This window comes from Theobroma cacao, chromosome 9 (genome assembly GCF_000208745.1).
Source record: "Theobroma cacao cultivar B97-61/B2 chromosome 9, Criollo_cocoa_genome_V2, whole genome shotgun sequence".
Classification (NCBI taxonomy): Eukaryota; Viridiplantae; Streptophyta; class Magnoliopsida; order Malvales; family Malvaceae; genus Theobroma; species Theobroma cacao.
This window is the reverse complement of record NC_030858.1, coordinates 322,977-347,761: the sequence shown is the minus strand read 5'-3', so window position 1 is coordinate 347,761 and position 24,785 is coordinate 322,977. Positions and strand designations below refer to the sequence as shown.

Genomic DNA, 24,785 nt, shown 5'->3' with positions numbered 1-24,785 from the left:
ACAGTTGGAAATGCTTAGAGTATCGTTTCAAACTTGGAGATGAGGAGTAGACAGCCCACTTTCCTAAGTGGTTAGAGCATATTTGGTGATTCCTATCACTTCCCAGTGCCGACTAACATTGGAAGAGCTAAGCCAACTAATGTGAAAAATGTAACACACACCCACTGTTTACCAAAACTATCATGTTCCATTGCAGGTTTGTGGTCCTCCAAAAGGGTACAGATGGATGTTGTAAGAATGGACCCCTGATCAGATTAGGGGACATCTAACCTGCAATTTGACCCTCTAAAAGGATCCAAACAAGTTTGGTTTGTGATTATTTTATTTAGTTCTTTATTCTCTAAAATCAAATACAAAAACAAACAACTGGAAACTGCACTCCATGGCTTGAGGCCGTGATAACATTTATACAGTCATGAAACTCAGATTATTACTCACGAGAACTGTTCATGTATGAATTATTTGAAAGCACTTTCAATGAATGAAGTTGGTTAAGAGAGCTCACAGACTATCATGATGGGCCTTTTTTTTTTTTTAGTTTTTTTGAAAAAAGAGAGAAGACAAAGTGTTGAGATCACAGGTGGGGCTCTGGAAATGCTCTCACATATTACCTTCCCTAGTATATGACTACAGCATCAGCAGAAAAAGGGAGAAACAGAAACTTCAGAAGGGAAAACTTTCAAGCATAGCAAAGAAAATAAAAAGAAAAAAGTGAGCTAGTGGTGGAGAGTTAATCCCATGTGAGATTGTCACAAGTACTGCCTCAAAGGTACACATGGCAAAGAGCCCAAGCGCATGAAAGAGGACCATTTTTCTCTGTGAAAACAACCCCTTTTTGCTGTCTTATCTAGGAATCTCATTCTAATAAATGGTTTTGAGGGTTGCGGGTAAGACAGGCATGAATTGTATGGATTAATAGAGTCCACAATCTGACTATAGATAAAAAGGCGGGCGATTTTGTAATCTCTCTGGCACTTTTTCTAGTTAGTGGGGATGTACAATTTGGTGATGGACTGATGTCTGATGGTGATGAGAAAGTCCTCTCTTGCAGAGGGCCTCACACTTTGGCAATCTGACAAACCTATAAAAGAAAACAGGCTCACCCATTGTCACAAGGGTTTTGCTTCCTCTGCATGTGAAAGCCACTAGCGCTTAGGATGCTGTCCTTTTCGCCTAGGATTTCTTCAGTCATTTCTTCCTATTTGATCGGATGCCGGTGGCTTTCTTTCTCTGTGCTACTCATTACAGTTCATTTTTTTTCTTTTCTTTTCATCCATCCATATAGTCTATCTTCTTTCATACAACGCAAGTGAAACGTATCCTTTTGCCTTTGCCGCACATCAAACTTTTGCATAGAGTTTAGCAGGCTGCACCTACTGGCCCCCACGAGCAGTATTCTTTTATGATCATGGATGGTACCGGAAACAGTCGGTTATGTCTTGATGTTACCCTTTTTTTAGAATCATGACATAGTACATTCTCAGAGACCAAAAATTCTAACATGGCAAAGAAGTAAAGAGGAAGGTTGGAACCCAAAACAGCCACTGATCAATGGAACCCATGGTGCAACTCAAGTCCCTAATTACAAAAATTGCTGCAACCTCATGAGCTGGGAATTTTACAAAATTCAAGGTGAGAATTGTAAACTTGGGTTGGGTCGGACAAGCCTCTACTACTCTTGCGACCAAACCTGACAGTAGTTTTATAACGTAGAATGTGGATTGTACACGAACTCTTCTTGAATGCCTAAAAGGCCGAGGCCTAGAAGATCTACTGGAAAACTCCAGTTTGATGTTTGTACAACCTGCTAGTTTTCAACCTTCTACAACCCGAATTTATATGGGAAATCGACAAGTTTAAGCTAGCTACTGTTATTTGATTCCATACTAAGATTTTGACAGGCATAAATGAAGAGGAATTAGGCAAAGCTTAAAGTTCCAAACAAATCAATATGGACTGTGCCAAAGGATTTACATCAGCGTTTCGAAAGGGAACAAAAACTATGCAGTCTGGGATCATGTTGTTTTTTCTTGTAAAAACTGGTCTCTCAAGGTAAAGGAAAAACATCAGCAAGGTAAGCATTTCATCTGTTGCTGCATTCTGACAAAGCCACCATGTTAGGATCAGGCTTCAACCATAGGCTCAGGACCAGAATGGTCATTTCGACACCTGTTTGACTGTCGTACAGAGTTGAAAAGGATGTCTTTGATAACCTAAAAGTATCAAGTACAAGAATATTAAGGATAAATGGTTAAAAGCGGATGAGAGAAACAATATATGCATAAGTTTTTAAAGTGAAGTTAAGAATATCTAAGAATCTGGAACAGCTAGCCACCTGTGACATTAAACCATCGACTTGCTCCACAGTTATCTTTGCACTATCTCTAGTAATCTTAGCAAGCTGCGATTCTTCCTGCAACTCAGAAGTGCAGTATCCACATTGCATACAAAATTAGCCTCTGAATAGCTTTGGACAACTACACAAATGACAAATATTATACTAACCTCCTTCTTTCGAGGGGGTCCTAGTGGGCCAATGCGAGAGTGAGCCAATTGATTCTCTGCTTGCTCCAGCTTTTCAGCTGAAGGATGGAACAATGTGATCAAAGTCAACAAGAACTTGGTCTCTATTTCATGCTCAAACAAGAAAACTAAACTATGCATACAACAAAATTTTCCTCTCAAATGAAACTAGGATAGAAAAAATTTACCTAAATCTGAAATTTGTCCTGCAACATAATCTCCACTGCCCAAGAGAGGTGAAGAAGAAAGGGTATTTACCCAATACTTGTTCCATAACAGATCCAAGAGGTGGCAATCAAGAGAGGACTTGAAATAAGTGATATCCAATGCATAATACTACAGAAAAACATACAGCAAAAATTACCAACAGTGAGAGGACAAGCATTCTTGAAAAAAAAAAAAAAACATTGTTGGAATTGCATAGGAACCTGTTTACAGTGCACACCAAAGTCTTCAATCTTATTCAGAGGAATGGTCTGATACTCAGAGATAGGATCATCAGGAGGCTTATATCCTTCAGGGTATGTCCTGAAAGCTCCAATCTCAACTTTTCCAGCAGAAACAGTCCTTGTAGGATCAATAACAACTGCCAGGAAGGGCTCCTGAAACTGCTGGTTGAGCATTTGGGTTGAAACATCAATACCAGACAGCCAGCATCCATACCCGGGATGAGAGTGGTACCATCCAACAACATTCTCCAACCGTCCAGCCTATGAAACAAACAACATTCTTCTTGAGAGAAATGATTTTTATAGACAACATTATAGTGGTTTCTGATACAATCATACATAGCTGCAAGGATATAAGTGAACAAAAACACAATTTTGGAAGGTTAATAACATCTTTCCTTCTAGATGGTGCAAAAAAGATAGGGGTTAGCTCTTAACAGTGAAAGAATACTCATAAAAACAATCACTGATAACCAAATTTAGGATTTTCAGCTCCCATACATAATTATCAGCTCTTCCATTTATCTTGGCTTGGCTTACATGATAAACAGTACGTAAAATACTGAGCTAATCTAGCGGTTCATGAACAATAGCTCTCCAGAAAAATCCATACTTAGGAGGAAAAAGAAAAAAGAACGTTAATAAAAAAACCTGCTTGTTGGTCTGGGAATAATCGACCATATACTCATAGGCATCAGCCTGAGCATTAACCCTAGTCTCCGTCCCTTCAACAGGCAAAGCAAAGGCGTCCATGACAATGATGGTGTCGCCGTCGGTCTTGCCTTGCATCAGGCCCATGACCTCGATGGTGCCACCAGATCGGGCGTGGACAACCATCTTGAGTAGAGCGAGCGCAGAGATCTTAACGCGCTTGAAGTAGTGGGGATCATTCGCCCAAGGCTTCTCTTGTTGGAACTTGGCTTGAGCGGCGTCGTCGTAGTAGAAAATCGAGTCCGATGAAGGGTCTGGCGTATCCACTGTCAGGATGTTGTTCTCTAATTCCCATCTTTTCTGGGCTATTGCGGAATCCATGCTCGCACTTCCAGCCCCCACCGTGGCACCTATGGCCGAAGGGTTTTACTCTTTTATATCAATATCACAAGCACCGCCGATGCGACGCGGGTCGGTTAGCCCGAAACTCTTCCGCTGTTCTTGGGCTTGGCCCTTATATTTCTACTTGCTCGAAGATATTAATCACTTGGTTCACCAGGCCTTATGTCTACAAATATTACGATATTTTCTAATGTTATTTAATTTGACAACACGATGTAACCAAAGACCAGCCAAAAAAATACTTAACTGCAAGAGAACTACTGTTGACATTTATGGTACTGTAAATTACACGGCGTTTCCACAAAAGACAATAGGACAAAATAATTTATCACTTCCACTACGGGCTCACGATTGTTTTACCATCGATATTTTGATACAAAGAAACTACAAAAATCAATTCCTAAACTGCAGACCTGACACCTAAATCTCCTCCATCTTTGACAGCTAAGCACTAGTTTCTTTAACTTGCTACAGTTTACAAATGCCCTGTTATGCGGTTTATCATTCCCCTGGGCCAAGTTTACAGGTCATTTTACAGCAAGCTACAGGCACGATTTTAGCATCATCTGCCCCGTCCCCTGCCCCTCCTGTTGTATCTGGTCACTTTCTTTCCCTGCTGCTTCTCGATACCCAGGCTACTTTTGCCTGCCACGTTGCGTTTTGAACCTGCTGCATTCGGTTGCTGTGGAGAGGTTTCATGGTGCATGCTGGAACTGTTCTGGGAAGCATCGGTTTCATTCACCATTGGCACCTCCATGGTAGCCTCACTCAAAAGCTCACAGTTCTGCTCTGCCACCACTTTTGTTTGATGGTCGTGACTAGAAGCAACTGCCTTGTCTTCCTCATTAATTGGTCTGCGGTTTTCTTCTTTATCCAGTTCAGCTGACATACTGAAAAGAGGGAAACCTAATTAAACAAAAATTAATTCAAACAATGCAAAACTAAACTATTCAGTTTAGCAGCTTTATAACCTGGATCCTGAAGAAGGGAACCCATTGGTAGTAGATGCAGCACCACCTATTCCAGGAACTTCTTTTAATGTCGAACAGTTTTTATCTTCTACTTGTGAGTCTGCAGATTATGATTAGGTATGACCCAGGCTCAATAGAATCAAGTACTAAACAACAGACCTTCTCCACCCCTCTCCCTTAGTCTAGATATGCACATAAACACCCAAACAATAAAAAGTATCTTTATAGCTGAGACTTCTCCAAGTTATCTTATCTTCCAATCACTCAATTTGAATCATAGAAACCAATAGATTTTACAGCTGCGAATGTTACTTGCAAGGTAATATTTAGAGGGGTTAAGAAGAGTTAAAACGGAAAGTGATGAACGTAGGTAAGAACCTTGGGAAACATCAAGTAGACAAATTGAACGGCAAGTAAGTAGTTTCTTACCCTGCACAGCTTCTTCCCCAGTAGAGCTAAACTGCTGGATGGACCCATTGGTGTCCTTTAAACGATCAACATCAGCAGCAACAACATCACTGTGACATAAAGAGATTACATACAAGAAGAAAAATGACCATTGAGACGTGATAAATTACAAAAGAAAGAGAAAGGGATTTCAAGAGGGAATTACAAAACCAATGCTGCTTTTTCCTTTTTTTTTTTTTTTTGGGTTGGGGGGGGGGGGGGGGGGAGGGGGGTTGGTTGTTTAAAGAGAATCAGACCAACCTATGAGATGCAATCTTGATATCTACTGTTGATTGAAGTCCCTGTTCCACATCTAATGTCTCATCTGAGCCACCCAGAAAACATTTCATATAGGGAAAAGATTTATCAGATGATAAAGACTACCAAAAACAGAAGAGAATGGAATACAGTGAGGCTGCAACCATCCACAATGGAAGATGAAAAATGCAATGACTCGATCACAAATTCATTAGACAAAAAGCAACTCTAAAATGTAAAAATACTTGTTGTCAATTAAGCCATTGGGTGATCTTGCAGGAAACCATAACCCATCAATCTTCCAAAAATAGGAGACCAGATGGCTCCGTTTCTGTCCATGAATCAGTAATCATATATTCACAAATAACAGACCTCCACTGGAGGACTGCCCCAGGTATTCCTACGTTCAATACCAAAAGCATGAATGCAAAAACCCAGGTAACTGTGAAATAACCTAGTCAGGACACTAACAAACACCTTGTAATCATATCACCGTCTGCAACTTTTCATGACAAAAGATAAATTGGGCGAGATAGGTTTCTCCTAGGTGAAACCTTGAATGGATGAATAGAGTGCAGTTTCAAGTATACTGATTCTTGTCAACCTTTATTTATACCACAGTGATAACATGTAACTGAAGAATTACTGGGAAATTGCTATGGTGAACAAAATACCTCAAAATGCTAAAAACTAATTGCAAGTACCAGCTACATCCCAAATTATTTAATTGCCTTATATCATGCACCATGTATTAGTATAACAATAACAATATAACTGTCTTCCCCAAGTTGATGAACTTATGTACATAATACAGCATATATAGCGCCACTATGTTGATTTAAGGAAAATTGACAATATATGATAGACAAGCTACAAGAATACCTTTTTTTCCCTCAATGCTTTGAATGGCTTCCATACCCTTTGCAAGAAAAGAAGAAAAATGTCAATATCATAGTGCTTGATTAATATAATGAAATATCAACATAAATCAAATTCTACCTTAAAAAAACAATGAAAAGATTTTGGTAATAAACTAACTGCTACAAAATCTGCAGAACTATGCAATCAAAGACTTATCGAAGAGCACTATGAAAGCTTCGCATTCCACTAGGAAGATACCTGGTTTTCTTCACAGCCAATAGTAGCTGGGCTTGGTAAAGCATCATTATGCAATGCATCTTGTATAATCTGTGTAACTGAAAGAACAAAAAAGGACAAGTAATGTCTTGGATTATTGCTACCTAGAAACTGAACAAACTAGCTGAATTTTAAAAATCAGGAAATACTATCTGATGAGAATATTTCCATGAAGCAATGGAGCTTCCTTCAGAAAAGTTAAAAACTAAACCTGGCCTTGCACCCAAGTCTACAGATGCATCTCCTGACTTTTTAGAGCTCTGTGGGTTATCTTCCTCAGCAGGTCCTAAGGTCTTGGCAACTAATGAATCAAGACCACTTTTATGTTCGAATGAAAATGAAGACCAGTCAATTTTTGAGGATGATCGAGTCCTCAGCATTTCTTCTGTTGCCTTGGATCTCACTTTCCGTATTTCCTCTTGGATGTTCCATGAGCCGGTGGCAGGAGAACCCCTTTTCAGCTGCATTCATGTTATATACATAAGCAGCAAATCAAATGATAGCCAAGGGAAGAAGGCACTGCAAAGATGATCACACTCACACCCACATGCACATTACTCATACACAAGCTTAAGTGCATGCAAGTTTTCCAATCCACTAAACCAAGTTTCAAAAAGCTTCATGTCCAAGAAACCCGTATACTTTCTTTTCTGATATGATTGCATAGAAACAAAAAAAACTAACCACAGGCTCAACCACAAAAGCCATCGCTTAATAACACAAAAAGGTCAGCTAGAAACTTATAATCTGAATCAATCTATGATCAAACCAAATGCTATATGCCAAAGACACCACATGACTAGCCATCAGTCTTCTCACAGGTATTTTAAATTAATCCAAAATAATCATTAGCATAATAGGAAACACTTCTAGAGTCTTGAACCATATTAGACGATTTTCATTAATAAATATAAAGAAAGTACCTCAAAACAATGCCCTCCGAGAAATTAAAATTCCTCCAATGGCACTAAAACACATCTATTAATAAGACTATAATATCATAAACAATTTAAAGAAAACCAGCAAACTTAATGCCCATAAAATACATATATGCATAATTACATATATTCATAAATCAAAATAAGCATATAACAGCACCTTGAATGAGGAGAAGGAATTGCCACCAATTGAATATGGTGTATCTTCCTTGAAAAGTGGCATCCCAATTGGTGATGAAGATCTAAATCCAATATTTTTTGTAGAAGGTGATGCCCATGGAGGACGAGTTCGCATGTATGACTTGGCCACGTCCACAGGTGATCCTGTTTCCCCTTCAGCACCCTGCAACAATAGAAACTTATTGAGTTAGAAATGGACATATTCTTACACTAACATAATATTAAGATATCAACAATTTTCATCATAAGTTTTCTTTCAACAGCGTTGGTATTAACATCATTAATCCACTAAAAATTATGCACAACAGAAATGGCATCACTTTTTCATCATTGCCTACACAAGTGTGAGTAAACCATAAAATCAACCTACTGGCACAGCTACACAGCATAAGAAATTTATATCTATAAGAATTTTCTCTAAACTTAGGGAGCCGAAGGATAAAACTTTTATACCCATTTATGGCCCATATATTCAAACTCGTCCCTGTGATACATGCTACATTTTTTCTTCATTAGATCTTCCACATAAGGAAAACAAACGTTTAAGTACAAGAAGCATGAATAATAAAAAAAATGATACTATAGACCAAATAAAAAGTAGTTATTTTGAGGTAGAACCCAGTTTCAATCTTCAAAGCAGAAAGGAGATGGCACAGAACCAAGGGGAGAAGGGGAAGAAAGAGAAGATTCAGCATAAGTTAGATGAGGCAAAGGGGGTGAATTTGTATCAATCACATAGCTGGTGCTCAAGAAGCTAGCATTCATTGATGAAACAGGCAGACAATCTTTAGTGCAGTACTGATGCTATCAAAAGTATAATAGTATCACGGTGATAATAATCTAACTAAAGCCTAAAGCCTTGTCAATTATCTTCCCAAGAGAATGTTCCTGTCTCGGACTTAACACTTGCACTATTTTCCTTCTAAGAAATAATTTAAAACGAAGTACAGTCCAAAAGCATAATAAGAAAAAGAGTTACAAACATGTGTGAATGTAACAGGATTCCGAGCAGAGGTCTCATTGTCCAATTCTGACTTAGAACTTGATCCTAACTTCTTCTCCTCTAACCATTTTCTTGCCTCCATAACAGCTGCACTGCAAAGATCATGAATTTCAACATCTGAAAAATAAAAAACACAACCAGTCAACCATGGGTCCTAAGAAGTTCATTCTTGAAATTAGGTCTGTCAAATTCAAGAAAGCCATACCACTTCCACCTGTCCTGTTAGGCGTTTCATTTAGTCTTGCATCCCCCATGCCTGTGAGCATGGGAGAGTCCATTACTCTTGATTTGATAATATTTGTTAGTTTATCACACTCTTCCCTGGTCAGAAGTAGCATCCATTCAAAACTTGAAGTCAAATTATGCTTAACAGGAGATACATATGAGTGCAAATCAGTTGAAATGCATAATCAATTAAAAAATGTCATGTGAAGTTTGCCAAAGAATCAAATTCTGTAAATGTTATGATTCACATGCATTACTTGGTGTTGATAACATAATTTATGAGTAGGACACTCTATGGAGGAAGAACAAAAGAATTAAAACAGGCAAAAGTCCAAATAAGCAAATAAGAAAATAAAGTTCTTACTTACCTTGAGAAAGTCTCCTGCACGAGAAGCTGCTCTATTAGGCGCTTGGTTTCAGTCTTTCCTGCAAAAGATAGGGGCTCCCTCTGATGCCCCACAAAGAAACAACTAAGGCATCCTCTAACATCATTACAATCATCACTAGAGTCAAGAATGTCTACATGCTACCATGGCAAGTAAACAAAACAGAGAAAAAAAAATATTATCAAATCAGCATCAAAGTTACCAGTATCACCAAATAAAAGTTTTTTTTTTTTTTTAAATCCAAGCTACTTATTCAGCATGACAAGAAGCATAAAGGGTAGCATACTTACATGTTCTATGGTATGAACCCCTTGAGACAGGACATCTTTATCATCATTGTTGTCATCAGTGTCATCTGCACCAAAAAATTATATGAATAAACATGGATGCAGTATGAGCTCTATACATGCACTGCTACCTGAGAAAACGGAAATTTCAGAAGCATAGACAGTTTAAAAACATGGAGTGTTTATTGCCTCCTATATTAATCTGATTGTTTAGTCTCTATTTCTACCAAAAAGAAATATGCTTAATTATCCTTTAAAACGTTAGGGCCCCTGAAGAAGGTCAGGAAAGATGAAGAAACCCTCAAGAATCAGGATAAGAAAATACAATTAGCAGCAGGATTTGCAAAGCAAAGGACTTTGCAAAAGCGAAGCATAACACCATCACTACCAGTACTAACGCTACTGTCTGCGGGCTATGGCTACAACCGACATGCTAGGCTCCATCTTTGTACGCAATTGGACAGTTAACAAAAAAGCTACAAACTTTGATTATAGAAATCCCTCATTCGAAAACCTAGAACAGAAGCCATTACCAACTCTCCAAATAGCATTCAACTAAAGCAGAGGGGAAAGGAATAGAAATGCCGCATTCTGAGATACATAAGCTTGAACAGGGAACAAATAAAAATGCTATATGGAACCTGAAGAGAAATCGCAGTCGGAAGAAGAAGAAGAGGAGGAGGAGGAGGAAGATTCATAGCCGAAAACAGAGGAGAGAATCCTGCCGGCGCCGGTGACAATCGTGCGAGTGGGAGAGAAAACGTGTCTGGAGATCCAATTAGGGTTTTGCTGAGTGGGATTGACCAATCTGGGGCGGTCATAAGGCGTCCTGGGTAAGGCGGCTCGCCTCGGCCTCACCATTTTGCCACCCGAACTGGGCTCTCGCCGTTGGCTAGCTCCTGAAATCGTGGCCATGTCGACAAGTAGAAAGACAAGGGGGTTAGTTACAAAGAAGTCGGAGTGTTTAAGCCTGAAGGGTTTGTCATGTTCTGTTCCCTTGCAAGAGAAACCAAAAAAAAAATACAGAGAGAGAGAGAGAGAGAATAAGGTGAGGCTGCGGGTTCTATAAATGGATGGCTTTTTAATTTTTTTTTTCCCTTTCCTTTTCCTTTTAGCGGTTAATAACCGGTTATTTCTTGCCTGACGTGTCCATCTTCAATTGGCCAGGTTTTCCATTTTTGGCCTTTTCGGTCGGAATGGATCGTTTTGAATCTCAGATTACGTTAAAAAATGGAAAAAAGAAGAAGAAAAAAACAATCTCCAGATCAAACCGATGCCGGTTTGATGAATGAATGATGCTGTAATAATGATGGTACGATGTAAATCTCAAAAAGAGCAATGCTCCAAAACAAAACCAGAAATTCCTGCTCTTGCTGTACTGATTAATCGTTTGGTGGTTGTGCCAAGTCAAATGATTAAACCTGGATGACATTCTGAGATGAACAATTAATATGGAGACATGGACGAGGTGAAGGTTTGGTTACTTAAGGATACGAAGGTGGACCACGGAAACCATGGTTTTTCTTTTGGTTTAATTCACATACATAGGAAAATTAGGCAACTCTGAATTTGAGATCAATTAGTAATTTTCGATTAAAATCAAATAAATTCATTTACAATAAATAAAAATTAAGAAAATTGCTTTCGAGTGTATTAAAATTCATAACTTCGAATTTCAATTAATTTGGGAATTAACTTATTTAACTCAATTAATCGATTAGTATTTTATTTTTATTGATTCAAAAAATAAAAGTGGAGAATGTAATGGGTTTTCAAGCCCATGTAGAGGCCCAAATATATAGTTTTACGGGCCTTAAAGCAATATGGTCCAACCCAAATCATTCGGGTCGAAATGAGAAAAGCCGAAAAAAAATGGGGGAGAGGATCGATTACGCAAGCGAAGAGGTGGAATCATTCAATTCGGCTTCCCACCGACTTCGAGTAGGAGGCATCGCATAAACCTAATAAACAATCGCCTCCACATATATTTTTCCAACCCAATCACGTCTGGCCTCTTTTGGTTGAAGAAGGAAATGCCGGGGCTAACGTGCAACGCTTGTAACAAAGAATTCAAAGACGATGCAGAGCAGAAGCTCCATTACAGGTCTGATTGGCACCGCTACAATCTCAAGCGCAAGGTCTGTCTTTCTTCTTCTTTTTGTTATGTCCGTATGAGGCTTTTACTATTTCTGATTCTACCATAATCTTTTTCTTTGTTGTTAGTTGGAATACACCGCACGAGCTGTTGGTTTTTGCAATTGAAAAGGGTCTTCGTTTTTCTTAATTTTGTTTGTGCATAAGTGAAAACAATATTCCCATGTTTGCAATCATATATGTGGTTTGAATTATTCAAATTGAAACTTTTGTGATGCTAAAGTTTGATATTTTTATGAATCATTTTGTTGAATTAATGGTTGCTTTTGAATAATTGTTGCGAGTTTTTATGGTGAAATGAATCAGGTAGCTGGAGTTCCAGGAGTGACAGAAGCTCTGTTTCTGGCAAGACAATCAGCGCTTGCTCAAGAGAAAGATAAGCGGAATGAAACCCCCATGCTTTACAGTTGTGGTCTCTGCGGCAAAGGGTATCGAAGTTCCAAGGCTCATGCTCAGCATCTCAACTCACGAACCCATGTCATGCGGGCTTCTCAAGGAACCAATAACCCTGAAGAAGAGAAGGCAATTATCAAGCCACTTCCTCGCTGTGCTGTAAACAAACCTCCACAACCAAGGGATAAAAATGATGAGGAAAGTGAAGATGAGTGGTTGGAGGTTGATCCAGAAGAAGACTTGGTTGGTCAGGCTGCAAATTCCTTAACCGATTTGAATGTGAACGAGGAAGCATCTGGTGATGAAATGGATACCGATGATGAAGAAGAAGTGGAGTTAGATCCATGCTGTTGTTTTATGTGTGATATTGACCATGATACCATTGAAAGCTGCATGGTTCACATGCATAAGTTTCATGGTTTCTTCATTCCTGATGTTGAGTATTTGAAGGATCCAGAAGGCTTGCTCACCTACCTTGGCCTTAAGGTACCAAAGTGTATGTACTTTTGTTGGATAGATATGTTATATATCAAATTTTGGTTTGTTCACCCTCTCGATATGGTTTCTTTATCTCAGGTTAAGAGAGATTTCATGTGTCTGTATTGTAATGAACGGTGCCATCCTTTTGCTAGCTTGGAAGCTGTTAGGAAACATATGGCAGCCAAAGCTCATTGTAAAGTGCATTATGGTGATGGCGATGAAGAGGAGGAAGCAGAATTGGAAGAATTCTATGATTATAGCAGCAGGTGTGCATTTTGTTCAACAATCATTTTATCTGATTTTATCTTTTTTATATTAATTTGTTATTGCTTATTATTGTTTCTTTGAAAACAGCTATGTGGATGAGAGTGGGAAGCAGTTGGTTGCAGTTGGTGATATGGGCAACACTGTAGAACTTGGTGGTGGCTCAGAGCTTATTATAACTAGAAGATCCGATCAGGGAATAATGACAAAAACACTTGGTTCTCGTGAATACTTGCGCTATTATCGACAGAAGCCTCGCCCATCACCTGCAAATAACATGGCCATTACGGCTGCCTTGGCCTCAAGGTCGATTTCACTCTTACTAAGTCTGTTAAACCATCGGAACTAGCAACCCCACCCTATTCCCCCCTCGCTTTTGCTCACTATAAAGTAAAAAAAGGGTTAGAAAAGGGTTGAATTCCTTAGTTTATACAACGATCAACACGCAGACTGTAATCATACAGTAATGGGGAATTTTGCATTGATTTTCAGGTACAGGAGTATGGGATTAGCAACTGTGCAGTCAAGAGAGCAAATAGTGAGAATGAAGGTGATGAAACAAATGAATAGATCGGGTGTGGAAGCAATGCGGACGAAAGTTGGCATGAAGAATAATGTCATCCGAAACTTGCCTAAGAATGTTCCATTTTAGTCACTGGCTATCTATTTTGTTATCAGTGGCAAATCTCAGCACATCGGGCTCTCATTTTCAGTATTATTTTATTTCTTGGAAACTGGGGGGCCTTCTAGCTCTGTATTCATCTCAAATTTTGCATTGTCTCTGGTCATATGTTAAAGCCATAGCTGTTTGAAAGTACTTACAGGACATAGAACCATGTATGATAGAATTTTACATATTCTGAAGGTGGTGATTGATGACTCGGGAATGAAAATCTTAGTTGTTTGATCACGCTTAAAGCTTATTTCTGGTATGAAAATGAACAAGCGATAGTTAATTGGACGGTTTGGTTAATCTTTTGTTTTAACCGCTAAACAAGAAACAGGGAAAGAGTAAAAGAGTACAATCGGACAATGATGCAAGGAGGAAAAAAATCAGGAAAATACAGCCAGCGGAGGCAGCCATTACCACGGACTATGCTGACAGCGAAATTGGAGTAGGATTGTCATTTTCAGGCACATTAGCAGAACAATACCGATGGAAACCAAGATGCTGACTTACCAGCAATTACCAGCCATATAAATTGTGCAGCTTTAAATACGAATTCTTTTGTTGTACTAATCAATTTCTCAGGGTTACCTCTACAAGTGGGTTGTCATTCTGCTCCTGAAAGCACACCACAACCCATTCAAAGTAAATGATTGGTAAACAGATGATCGTTAAATACATCAGTTGGCTATAGAAAATATCCCAATGTTCTTAAAAAAATTTTCTCATCAGATTTCTATATAAAACATCTTAAAGCAACAAAAATGGTCAACAGAACCACATGAAATTCTAATGTTTGAAATTCAAGTTTGATCAGAACATTGGATCACATGCATAACAAGTTCCAAAGGTATTTTTACATGTTTTGCAATCTAAAACTATCTGCTGAAGCAAGTGTCCCGTAACTTTCCACTTCTACACGATCAATCCCTAGCTTCATTTCTTCTTCGGTGCTGCTAGCAGAAATTGAGAGAATGAATGAATGAATGAATGATTGAAACTTGAGAATTTGACATCTTATAAGTTTTAAAACACAATTCATGCCTTACACTCTACAAAACTCAGACCAGAAACGTTTTCACAAATATCAGTGGAAACTTGAGTCAAGCTCATCAAAATTTGGCTTTGCAAAGTAAAGCCTGTATAAAAGGAAGCAAGGGAAGCTTTGGACAGTACATACCTAATTATCATAAAAGCGGGAACGACGTCTTCGTGAACTGTGAAATTCATGAACAAAAATAGATAAACTTCGAAGAAAAATAAGATCATAAAACCAGTAACTGCTGTCATGTATTTCTAACAAACTAAATATGTCAATGAAACAACTGCATTCATTTAAATACAACAGATAATGTGGACTGTGAGGTGCAGTCATTACTCAGTAGCCAACAGCAATAACACATGGGAAATCAGACTAGTTTGTATAGCTCGTAGCTGCAGCAAGCACAATTATGAAGCTGAAAGATACTCTTTCAACTTTTTAGTACTTGTTGCACCACAAATTTGGTTTATTCCAAACTTCTCATTAGAAACAAGATCCATTCATCGGGAATTTGACCAAAGCCCAACAGCACAAGCTGTTCTAATGCAGGCCAAACATCTCATTAATTATGTAAAAGATTTGTCTTTATGATACGTTCAGGAGACAAATGATTTCACAAATAACACTTCCAGGTAGAAAACCAATTAAAAAGACAATAAACCATGAGATGCTTTTTGACATCTGGTCCAACATAAAGCAACTGTTTTTCTGTGATGCCCATTATAATATCTTATTTCATAAACAACAAGTAAAACTAGAGATGAGCAGAACAATAGAACATCTAAGAAAGGGAATTGGAAGAAGAAAAAAGAACTACTGACCTCCGATAGGCAGAGCTACCTCTGGAGGGGGCACTTGTGCTAACAAACTCATCATCAGTCTCATCTACTCTATATTCTGCAAATTCTACAGAAGCCACTGAACCCTCATCAGAATTTGATGAAGCATAGCTAGAGCGACGACTTCCCCTTCTAGTATCTGTGACTCTTGATCTCCTTCTATTTCTAGAATTCCTGAAGTTATCAAACATCTGATATAAAATACAAGAGGTCCACCAGTTGCCCTCATCACCAGGGAAGTCCTCAAACTCATCTCCAGAATCATCTTCACCATATTCAATTACATAGTCTCCAAGAACCACTCCACGTGGGACTTCTGAATGTATGGTGCTCAAAACATCTATTATCTCAGAGGACTGCTGAAAATTCTCCCAATCAAGCTGCCGAGCAGGATCAATTCTCGAAGGACGAGCATGAGGGTGTTCTAACTGAGCATGTTTCCTTAGTTCCAAGTAGCTTCCTGCAAATGTGCATTGTTCCTCCTCACAACAACGCTTCTTCTCATCTAGATGTAGACGAGCCTTATCAACAACAACCCATCCAGTGACTTCCCCTCTACATAAGGGACAGGTCGGCCTGCAGTTGTCTTCAGATACCGTTAGCTGAATGTTTGTTATAGAAATTGTATCAGATGTTGAAGGAGATGACATCCCATAAGCTTTTTTGAACCGATCCAAACAATTTGAATGCAAGTGGTCTGTGTCACACACAAAAGCACGGCAGCCTTTCTCGTAAGATGAGCATTGAAGGAGTACACCATTGTGGGGGAAATCCAAACATATAGGACAAATCACATCATCCCAATTGGTATTCAACTGAACATCCTCCATGTAAGAATTATTGGGTTGGAGCCCTCGGGCATTAAAAGGTTCGAAGGCCATAAAGAAACAACTTACATAATAAACTACAAGTGCATGGCATGCACCTCTCTTGTATGAGAAACGTAGATTAGATCAGAAAGAACTTTTTGGACAAACCAACTAAGCGTCGAGGTGTCAAACAAGAAAAATCAACTGGTGATCTACTATATGATGCCAACTAAGATGCTGCACATAGCAGAAGAAAACTGTAAGTTGCAGTTACTAACATACTCCTAAGGTCAATGGAAAGTGGCAACAGTTTAAACGCGTCTAAAATCCAAACACAACAAAGAGGAAGATGGAAGATCCTTTAATTAACTAGTACAATCTTAAAACCAATCAACTTATCAGATGCGTGCAATAACATGGAACTGATCTCCAAACAGAGTGAAGAAGTCATAACCAGATAGACACTCGTAATGATATTAATTATTATTTTATTACTATTATCCAAATTAAAAATCACGCCATACAAGTAGATTCCGATTGCTACCAGAATTGTAAATAACGAAACACTAATATAGCAGAAAACGAAAGAATAAAGAGCATAGGCAATCACGAAAATGATCAAATACGCAGTGAAAACAACAAGATTCATCACGTCACCTAAAAAGAATGCATCAATAAAGAGTAAAACGAAATGATCAATTGGGTATTCAGCAAAATGAAAAAGCAGTCCATAAAGCAACAATCTTTGTCAAAAGATTACACCCAAACCGGCAGTATTAATAGAACTAATAAAAAGAAAAAAAAAATCAGCAAGCAATCATGGGTACCTACCATGTGAATAGAAAAAGAGCTTGGGAAATCAACCAAATTTAAAAGCAACCCACTAAGCATATTCAAGAAGAAAAAAAACAAAAAGAAAAAGAAAGAGAAGTGAACAAAATTGGGGGCTTACCTTAGATGTACTTGTTTAGAACTGAAAATGGATATAACAACAAAGAACAAAAAAGGATCGAGAAGTTCAGAAGGTAAAAAAAAAAGCAGAGAAAGAGAGAGAGACTTTGCTCTTCTCTGCCCTCTCTGATTAGATAAAATTGAGAAAGGTCAGTTCTTTTATTTTTTTATTTAATTTTTTTTTTTTCTAGTAGGTAGCCTCTTGCTGGCCTTGTTATATACTACCACTGTTTTTTATATATTGTTATAGTAAAAGGGGAGAGGGATAAAAAAGGCAAACTACTGTTGCAAGTACACATACTTCCCTCTTCAATGACTTGACGTAATTGCCCTTTTCCATTGACCAACCGCGCCTTGCAACTTGCCACCTTTGTAATATAGACCCGTTAAGTAACATTTCTTCCGTTTCTTTCATAAACAAATTCGAGATTTTAGTTTATTTATTGAAATAAATATTAAAAAATAATTGAAAATTTAAGGCAAACGTGAAGGAATACAATATACAGTTGCATTATCTTGTCCCTCAAAGTCAAACCCAGGTATTTTCTTTGTTAATTCATTAGTAATTAGTAATTAAAAATTTTCTTCTGGGGGTGCAAAGCTGATCATTTTTGAATGAGTTTTTACAATTTTCAGTTAATTTTAATTACGTTGAACTACGTGTCCGGTTTTTGATTAGATATTTTAGGTTGGATTGCTTTAAGCAAAAACCAAGCATAAGAAAATCGTATATTGACTTGGAAAGAAAAACCCAAAGACGAAATTGCTTTCACACTCCTTCTAAGGCTCATGCAAATCTGTTTACACATGTTTTCATAACTAAAACCGTTGCCTGTCGGGTCATTGGTTCCTAAGCAGTTCAGGTAGGCAGGTAATATCTACACGACACTGGCTTTGCCTTATCTTGACAACAAACATGGTATGGTAGGAGAATTAGCTACAAGGTGCAACCAGGACCAGGTAGAAGATCTGCATATTTCTCTAAGCCTTAATACTATATAAAGAATCAATCAAACTGATTGTACAGCCCGACCAGAAATGGTACAGACTAAAGCTTTAAATCTGTCTCTACAACAAACATGGAGTATACAAGCCGTAAAAAAGAAATGGCTTTGTTCTTTTTTAATGTTTTATAAGTACCTTCGTTGTGAATCTTGAATAGTAGTACAGAAAGTTTGTCTCCAACCAAGGTGGCCGTTCACCAAGAAAGGAAGTCTAATGGTTGAAAGCTGTTGAAGTGTACGACCACATGTGAAAACTATTACTGCTCCTAAACTATTCGAGTCACGATGCCCACAGCAACCGTTCTTCCTAATGTTCTAAGAAACACTCTTCCAAGGGCTTTGCATTTTGAAAACTCTTCCGCGCAAACCGGTTCATGCAATATCACCTGAAAGTAGAAAAATAAGCCAAGTTGAAACCAGATTTGGTTGCAATTATCAGGCCAATAACTCAAATAAACCAGCAATTAGTAACAACAACTCCTGACTTGCCTCAACTACTGCACTCTGCTTAGCAACAATGCAGCGGGGTGCTTTCTTTGTGACTTTCCCAGTCTTTGAATCAAGTAATGATGATATTTTTGCAACTCTTGCAGCCTCCTTTGCATGGTGTATATGAAACTCCAACTGATTATTCCATTCAGATTGTTAGACCATTTACATGAACCAAAACATTTCAGACAAAAAAGTACAAAATGTACAGAGGAAGCTTGCCTGAGAACCGATTAAAATTGGGGTTGCACCATCCAAGACAAGCACCTTCAACTCCAAATGTTTTGCTATTGCAACTGGAAAATCAGGGTGACATAACACTCCACCAGCCAACACGAGATTTCCATCTATTCCATGTAGGTTGACAGCTACATTGTCCCCAGCTCTTGCAATTGTACAAGCCTGGGAACCACGTTCTAAGGAACGCACCGTTGCTATATTTGCAGATGGCATGACTAAAACCTACAATCACACACAACGAGTTTATGGTTGAGGATGGTATACATGTTATTCTATTAAAACCAGAAATCAATATAATTGGTAACTGAAAATAGACTTTTAGATAGGTAATATCAATCAAACAAAGGCAGCAAGGCAAGACGGGAAACTAAATTCAAACAACTTTATCTGCTCTTCTAATAGGAGGTAACAAGAAATCCCACACATGGTCTACCTTTGATCCACTTCGAACAGCTCCAGCCTCCAACTTGCCACAAGCAGACACCTGCCCCTGTGAAGGTGATCTTATAACATCACATATAGGAATAAGTAGAGGCTTTGAAAAATCTCTTGTAGGAGGTTGGAAGGAATCAATTGCATCTAATAGATAAGGTCCATGATACCTGCATCAAAATTACCAAAGTCAGTTCTACAACATTTGCTGTGTCAATGGGAAATCAAGAAGAAAATTCCAACAAATATTTCTTCAGATAGTGTAGTATCGCTTCTAAGTTATAGTGAAATTTAATTATATAATTAACAGGGAAATCCATGATATATCTTATGTAATGAACACCACCATGCTACATCTTGTGATTTAAATTCAAACCCCAGCGTACTTGTTTGAACCTAAGAGAGGGTGTTAATCAGTGAACAAGAAGTTGCCTTGCAATGTGATCTGTGCAACTGACACATAAAATGATAAAATCATATTTGTCCTCCAATAATAGTATTTAACTGATAACTTGCTACTCTCTTTTTTTAGGCCAGTGCAACTGCAACACCAAATATTCCAGTGTCAAGTGTGCATTCAAGTTTTGACGGTACTCACTTCATCAATAGTAACAAGGGCAGACCATATCTCCTACCTTGTGAGACCAAGATTACATAATAGGCCATTACAAGTTGGGGATGACAGGAACTAATAAACAGACAAATTCAACTATAGACTTATAGGCGATACTTATATTTCTCAGAACAGGTACATCAAGTGAAAACAGGGTGGGGCTTAGCTATAAATTCTCATTCAGAATTTGACAAAGGCTTAGCTTAGTCTAGATTTAGTTTCAGCTGTACCAGGCAAAGCCACAATTGAGCAGCCAACTAATATCATCTCCCATGAAACTAGCTAAAATATTTATTTCCCCACAAGTTTTCAATAGGATCTGTTAAGATTCGATTTTTTCTCTTTTTGCTGGTCAATAAAGACTTAACAACATCCAAATTCTAAAAATATAGTAACTTCAAATACATGCAAGAAGAAACTCACCACGATAAACGAACGTCAGAAGGTGCAGCCACTAAATTCTGATTTTCTACAACACTCAGTGGAATCCATGAAACAGAGGAATCCTTGAAACCACAAGAGCGGAGAAATGTCCAAAGCTGTGATTTTAAAAAGTCAAATCGATTCTTAGAATACTCTACAGTATCCATCTTGTTAACTGCAACTATAATTTGATCAACACCAAAACTTCTGATGAGTTGTGCATGCTCCCTTGTCTGTCCTTTTGCGCCGTCCATACCAGCTTCAAATGAACCAATAGAAGCATCTACGACAAGAATTGCAGCATCAGCTTGTGTTGCTCCAGTTATCATGTTTGGAACAAAATCTTTGTGCCCTGGGGAATCAAGGACAACAACATGATATCTTTTTGAATCAAAATAAGCCACAGCCACAGTCATAGTGATTCCCCTTTCCCTTTCTTCAGCACTCTCATCCAACGCCCAAGCATAAGCAAAGGATCCTTTGCCCTGATTGAATAGGAAACACAAAAATAATCAGATTACAGACTTGTGTTCACATAAGCACATGTAGAAAATGGCCGTGGAATTACCTGCAATTTTGACTCCTTTTCATATTTGTGCATTTCTTTTTGGGATATTCGTCCCAAAAGGTGAAGCAGTCTACCAGAGAGTGTTGATTTTCCGGAATCAACATGCCCAACCTAAGATGTAGGAAGAGTTAATGTCATAACAATTATGTTAAAATTAAGAAAGAAAAAAAGATAATGACTCTTAAACTTTTAAGATCATTAGACTCAAACTTTAACGTACAATTGCAAGATTCAGTTGAGTCAGTGAATCTTCTGCTTTTTCAGGGAGCATCCACTCTTCTGGTTTATACTGAGCATATGAATTTGCTCTTCCAGCACTTGTATCCTTTGAGTGCCCGGATTTAGCAGCCAAAGACATGTTTTTCACATTACTGGTGAGACTATGTGCCTCACCTCCATTCCTTGAAGAGCTGCTATCATCCACCATATTATGTATTTCTTTTGGCATCAATGATGACCTTTTAACGCTAGATCGCAGATTATCCACAACAATGCTTTCATCCACAATATCAATCCTGCCTTTTGGCATTGATGCAGAGGAGTTATCTGAGTTTCTGGAACTTGACAATGCATCAACTTCTAGATTCTTCGAAGAAATTATCTCATCCAGTCTATTGTGCTTGTCTTTTGCTGTTGAGTCATATGAACTACCTGACCTTTTAGTACTTAATTGTACTTTAGCTGCCTCATTCTTCCCGACCACACTTGAGGAAACTTTGGAAGATTTTGAGTCAAAAATGTTGGCTGCAAGGGAATGACAGAATAGAAATAAGATAAAGACTAAACTTCAACTCAGTATAAAGAAAAAGTTTTCCACAAGATCCATTAACTCCAGGCCTGTTTTAGAGATGTTGAACTCTAATACATAAACACACTCTTAGAACACTAAGAAAACAAACATGTATTACATAAAATAAAATCAGCATTTATTTAAAATGCAGACTTGCATATGCATATCAAGATGCAGAGAGATATAGTTCTGATGCAATCCTAATACACCAGCAGCAAGCACACAGGTGTTACATAATGTGCTATACCTTACTCCAAGAATTCATTCTAATAAACAAAACTGTGGAGTGCTCGTAATAGAAGGTTCAGAGCAATTAAAGAGGACATGACTAATTGAAAAACAACAGTCCTCCCTCAAACTGTTATAATTAAGGAATAATTTCAACATATCAAATTGCAATTGCTAATGAATACCTTTCGAACCCAATTTGGAGGAACGCAGTCCATTGGAAACCACATCATCTGGAGATGGAACATCAAACTTGAAAGGGGCTGTATTAATAATCATGTACAGTTAGAATATATTATAGCAGGATACTTTGAGCACTATTTTTCAAAAGTAAAGCAGAAAAATGACTTCCAAAGGCAGCATCCAGCAAAAGAAATAAAAACCAGGAATTTTAAACAAAGAAATGTGTCTACTGTTGGGAACTAAGTATTCTCAATTAAAGCAACACTTGTGATAAATATCCTTGTCCTGCTATAAAATATGCTCAGACCTATATTAATACGGGAATGGGTAGGAGAACTATAAGCTTTATGGAATTCATGAAATTGTCCTTGGATATTCCCAAGTGGGTGGAAGTTATTGCCCTCTTTCACCACAAAACCATCATTCTGTTGCTGAGAATCTACAGCTTTTTTGGACATCTGTTGCGGCAGTGATGCAAAAAGAGACTTGGCCATAGTAGATACTCCAGAATCTTTGCATATGCCATCAACTGCAGGAAAGAGATCTGTTCTATAAAAGGTACCACCAATGTAAAAGGAACCTATGAAACAAAGAGACTTAATATATATTGGACATCCAGACACATGCAAGCTATCTGTTTGACGACATTCTAAAGAAAATTGAACCCTGATAAGGTTGGATGTCAAAGGCCATGTGAATCAAAATTTAACTAGGAAGCAACAAAGAGGAACATGGAGACAAAGGGGAAGAAAAAGAAAAAAGAATGACCCCATCACATTGAATAAGAATGAGAGTAGCTCATTCTCCCATACTAAATAATATGATTAGCAACATCAATAAGTTAAGTGCAATTGTCACACACCTGTTTTCTTCCCATCATAGGTGGAGTTGTTGACCAAAGGACTGCGAAGAACCCCACAAATATCACATGCTGACAAGGTTGCATCATTATCGTAAGTACAAATGGAGCAACGCCACACACCATGATTGATAGTTTCTTCCTCAGAAGGTGCTTCCACTGTTGCAGGGAACAAATCGCATTCAGTTGGTTAGAAGAAAGATGCATGCATAAGTGCTGTTTTTGCTCCCTATCATATTGAGGTTTCATCTTTGAGTGCCTTTTAGTGAAATGTAGAGCAACCCAGCAAAAACAGCAAGTTCACCTAATCAGTAATTCATCACAAATATAAGACATGACAACAAAAAAGCGAAAAAAATCCACTCACCGTTTTCTTCTACTTCATAGCCATAGTCATATTCATCATAGTCATCATAATCATCATCATCATCGTAATCAACCCCATAGTTAACTTTCCGAGGCATAGTTCTAGCACCCAAGAAACAACCAGATGTTTCAATCAAAGACGAAACAAGTTCAAAAACAGAATATCAAATCTAAGCTAACAAAAAAGTAACACAAGGAAAAAAAAAAAACAAAATAAGCTAAATTAGGAAATTTTGCATACCCTGTGGGGACGTTGCTTAATAATTGTAGAAATACATGGGGAAACCAAAACAACCTCTAATTGATACTAAGATCGAAGACTTATAAGCTCAAGGGACTACCTTAATCTAAAAATGAAAACGTTGATAACTGCAAATAGCCATAGAATGAGTTTGATTCTGATACGTAAGGTTATTGTCTCTCCCACATCAACGAATGCTGAAGCTGCACTGCACACAAAAGCCCAAAATGTCATTCACTTCACCAAAACATATGCTCTCTTTTCACTTTTGTCCCAACTATTACAGATTTTAAAAGCTTCCTCCCCTTCCGATTATTAGATACGCAAAATTTAAAAAATTAAAATTAAAAATGAGAAACTCAAAACTCAACTGTGCGTACCACGGATTCAAATTATCTGACTTAGCTGAGAAGTGAGCTTCACATGGGGTGGGAAAGAGTTTTCCGGCTTCTTGGTTGTGTAAGCTTTCTCAGCAATCAAACAAGGTTGAGAGTAACGAGGTTTGCATTTATGTTTTTGGAGAATCGGAATTGAGATCATTTTCATATAGAATTTAGTAAAACAAAATGAAAACCGATTTTAATTGTTTACAAAAACAGGATGGAAAGAGATGGGAAAAGGAAAAGGGAAAGAGGAAGAAATAAAGGGGAAAATAAAGTACCTGAGGAAGAAGGCGCTTCTTTGTGTTCTCTGGATATGAGCAATGCTACGAAATGAGTTGCCTGCTGCAAATATTTTTGGATTTTTCAGGGATACTTTGAACTTCACTGCTTCTTTCTGTGATTACTTAATTAATAATTATTTTCCCAACAAAAATTAAATTATGCAGCGAAAAGGGCTTTGTTCTACGCCTTTTCAAGTTGGCCCAACTCTTTCTTATTTTCCATGCTAAT

General features: G+C 38.0%; 5 protein-coding genes across 8 annotated transcripts; 1 reads left to right on the top strand and 4 right to left on the bottom strand.

Annotated features, from left to right (window-relative positions):
• LOC18587619 (COP9 signalosome complex subunit 5b) lies at window positions 1,856-4,083 on the bottom strand. The gene is made up of 6 exons (XM_007011528.2): window positions 3,624-4,083; window positions 2,952-3,233; window positions 2,712-2,859; window positions 2,506-2,582; window positions 2,336-2,413; window positions 1,856-2,213 (listed from the first exon to the last, which is right to left on the bottom strand). Exons 1-6 carry the CDS (start codon window positions 4,002-4,004, stop codon window positions 2,124-2,126), a joined length of 1,056 nt encoding a protein of 351 aa, XP_007011590.2. The 5' UTR covers window positions 4,005-4,083; the 3' UTR covers window positions 1,856-2,123.
• Window positions 4,265-10,905, bottom strand: LOC18587618 (protein KAKU4). 2 transcript variants are annotated; one of them, XM_007011523.2, is made up of 13 exons: window positions 10,499-10,905; window positions 9,861-9,925; window positions 9,553-9,632; window positions 9,165-9,280; window positions 8,940-9,076; window positions 7,937-8,119; window positions 7,050-7,299; window positions 6,821-6,897; window positions 6,584-6,620; window positions 5,705-5,768; window positions 5,426-5,514; window positions 4,997-5,096; window positions 4,265-4,915 (listed from the first exon to the last, which is right to left on the bottom strand). In XM_007011523.2, exons 1-13 carry the CDS (start codon window positions 10,770-10,772, stop codon window positions 4,588-4,590), a joined length of 1,800 nt encoding a protein of 599 aa, XP_007011585.2. In that variant the 5' UTR covers window positions 10,773-10,905; the 3' UTR covers window positions 4,265-4,587. The 2 variants fall into 2 exon arrangements, with proteins under 2 accessions (XP_007011585.2, XP_017983074.1); XM_018127585.1 differs by having other exon boundaries at window positions 9,553-9,710; window positions 10,499-10,904.
• LOC18587617 (cytoplasmic 60S subunit biogenesis factor REI1 homolog 1) lies at window positions 11,762-13,882 on the top strand. Its single transcript, XM_007011520.2, has 5 exons — window positions 11,762-11,995; window positions 12,318-12,890; window positions 12,981-13,150; window positions 13,239-13,454; window positions 13,641-13,882. Exons 1-5 carry the CDS (start codon window positions 11,891-11,893, stop codon window positions 13,798-13,800), a joined length of 1,224 nt encoding a protein of 407 aa, XP_007011582.2. The 5' UTR covers window positions 11,762-11,890; the 3' UTR covers window positions 13,801-13,882.
• Window positions 14,466-17,648, bottom strand: LOC18587616. The gene is made up of 4 exons (XM_007011518.2): window positions 17,458-17,648; window positions 15,679-16,742; window positions 14,996-15,032; window positions 14,466-14,768 (listed from the first exon to the last, which is right to left on the bottom strand). Exons 2-3 carry the CDS (start codon window positions 16,575-16,577, stop codon window positions 14,996-14,998), a joined length of 936 nt encoding a protein of 311 aa, XP_007011580.1. The 5' UTR covers window positions 16,578-16,742; window positions 17,458-17,648; the 3' UTR covers window positions 14,466-14,768.
• On the bottom strand, window positions 18,415-24,694 carry LOC18587615 (HBS1-like protein). Of its 3 annotated transcripts, none has more exons than XM_007011514.2 (13): window positions 24,554-24,694; window positions 23,993-24,100; window positions 23,653-23,753; window positions 23,289-23,444; window positions 22,734-22,955; window positions 22,429-22,506; window positions 21,446-21,969; window positions 21,226-21,336; window positions 20,658-21,142; window positions 19,623-19,791; window positions 19,172-19,411; window positions 18,950-19,084; window positions 18,415-18,846 (listed from the first exon to the last, which is right to left on the bottom strand). In XM_007011514.2, the coding sequence occupies exons 3-13, from the start codon at window positions 23,747-23,749 to the stop codon at window positions 18,727-18,729; spliced, it is 2,337 nt and encodes a 778-aa protein (XP_007011576.2). In that variant the 5' UTR covers window positions 23,750-23,753; window positions 23,993-24,100; window positions 24,554-24,694; the 3' UTR covers window positions 18,415-18,726. The 3 variants fall into 3 exon arrangements, with proteins under 3 accessions (XP_007011576.2, XP_017983789.1, XP_007011578.2); XM_018128300.1 differs by having other exon boundaries at window positions 23,993-24,095; XM_007011516.2 differs by lacking the exon at window positions 22,734-22,955 and having other exon boundaries at window positions 24,554-24,689.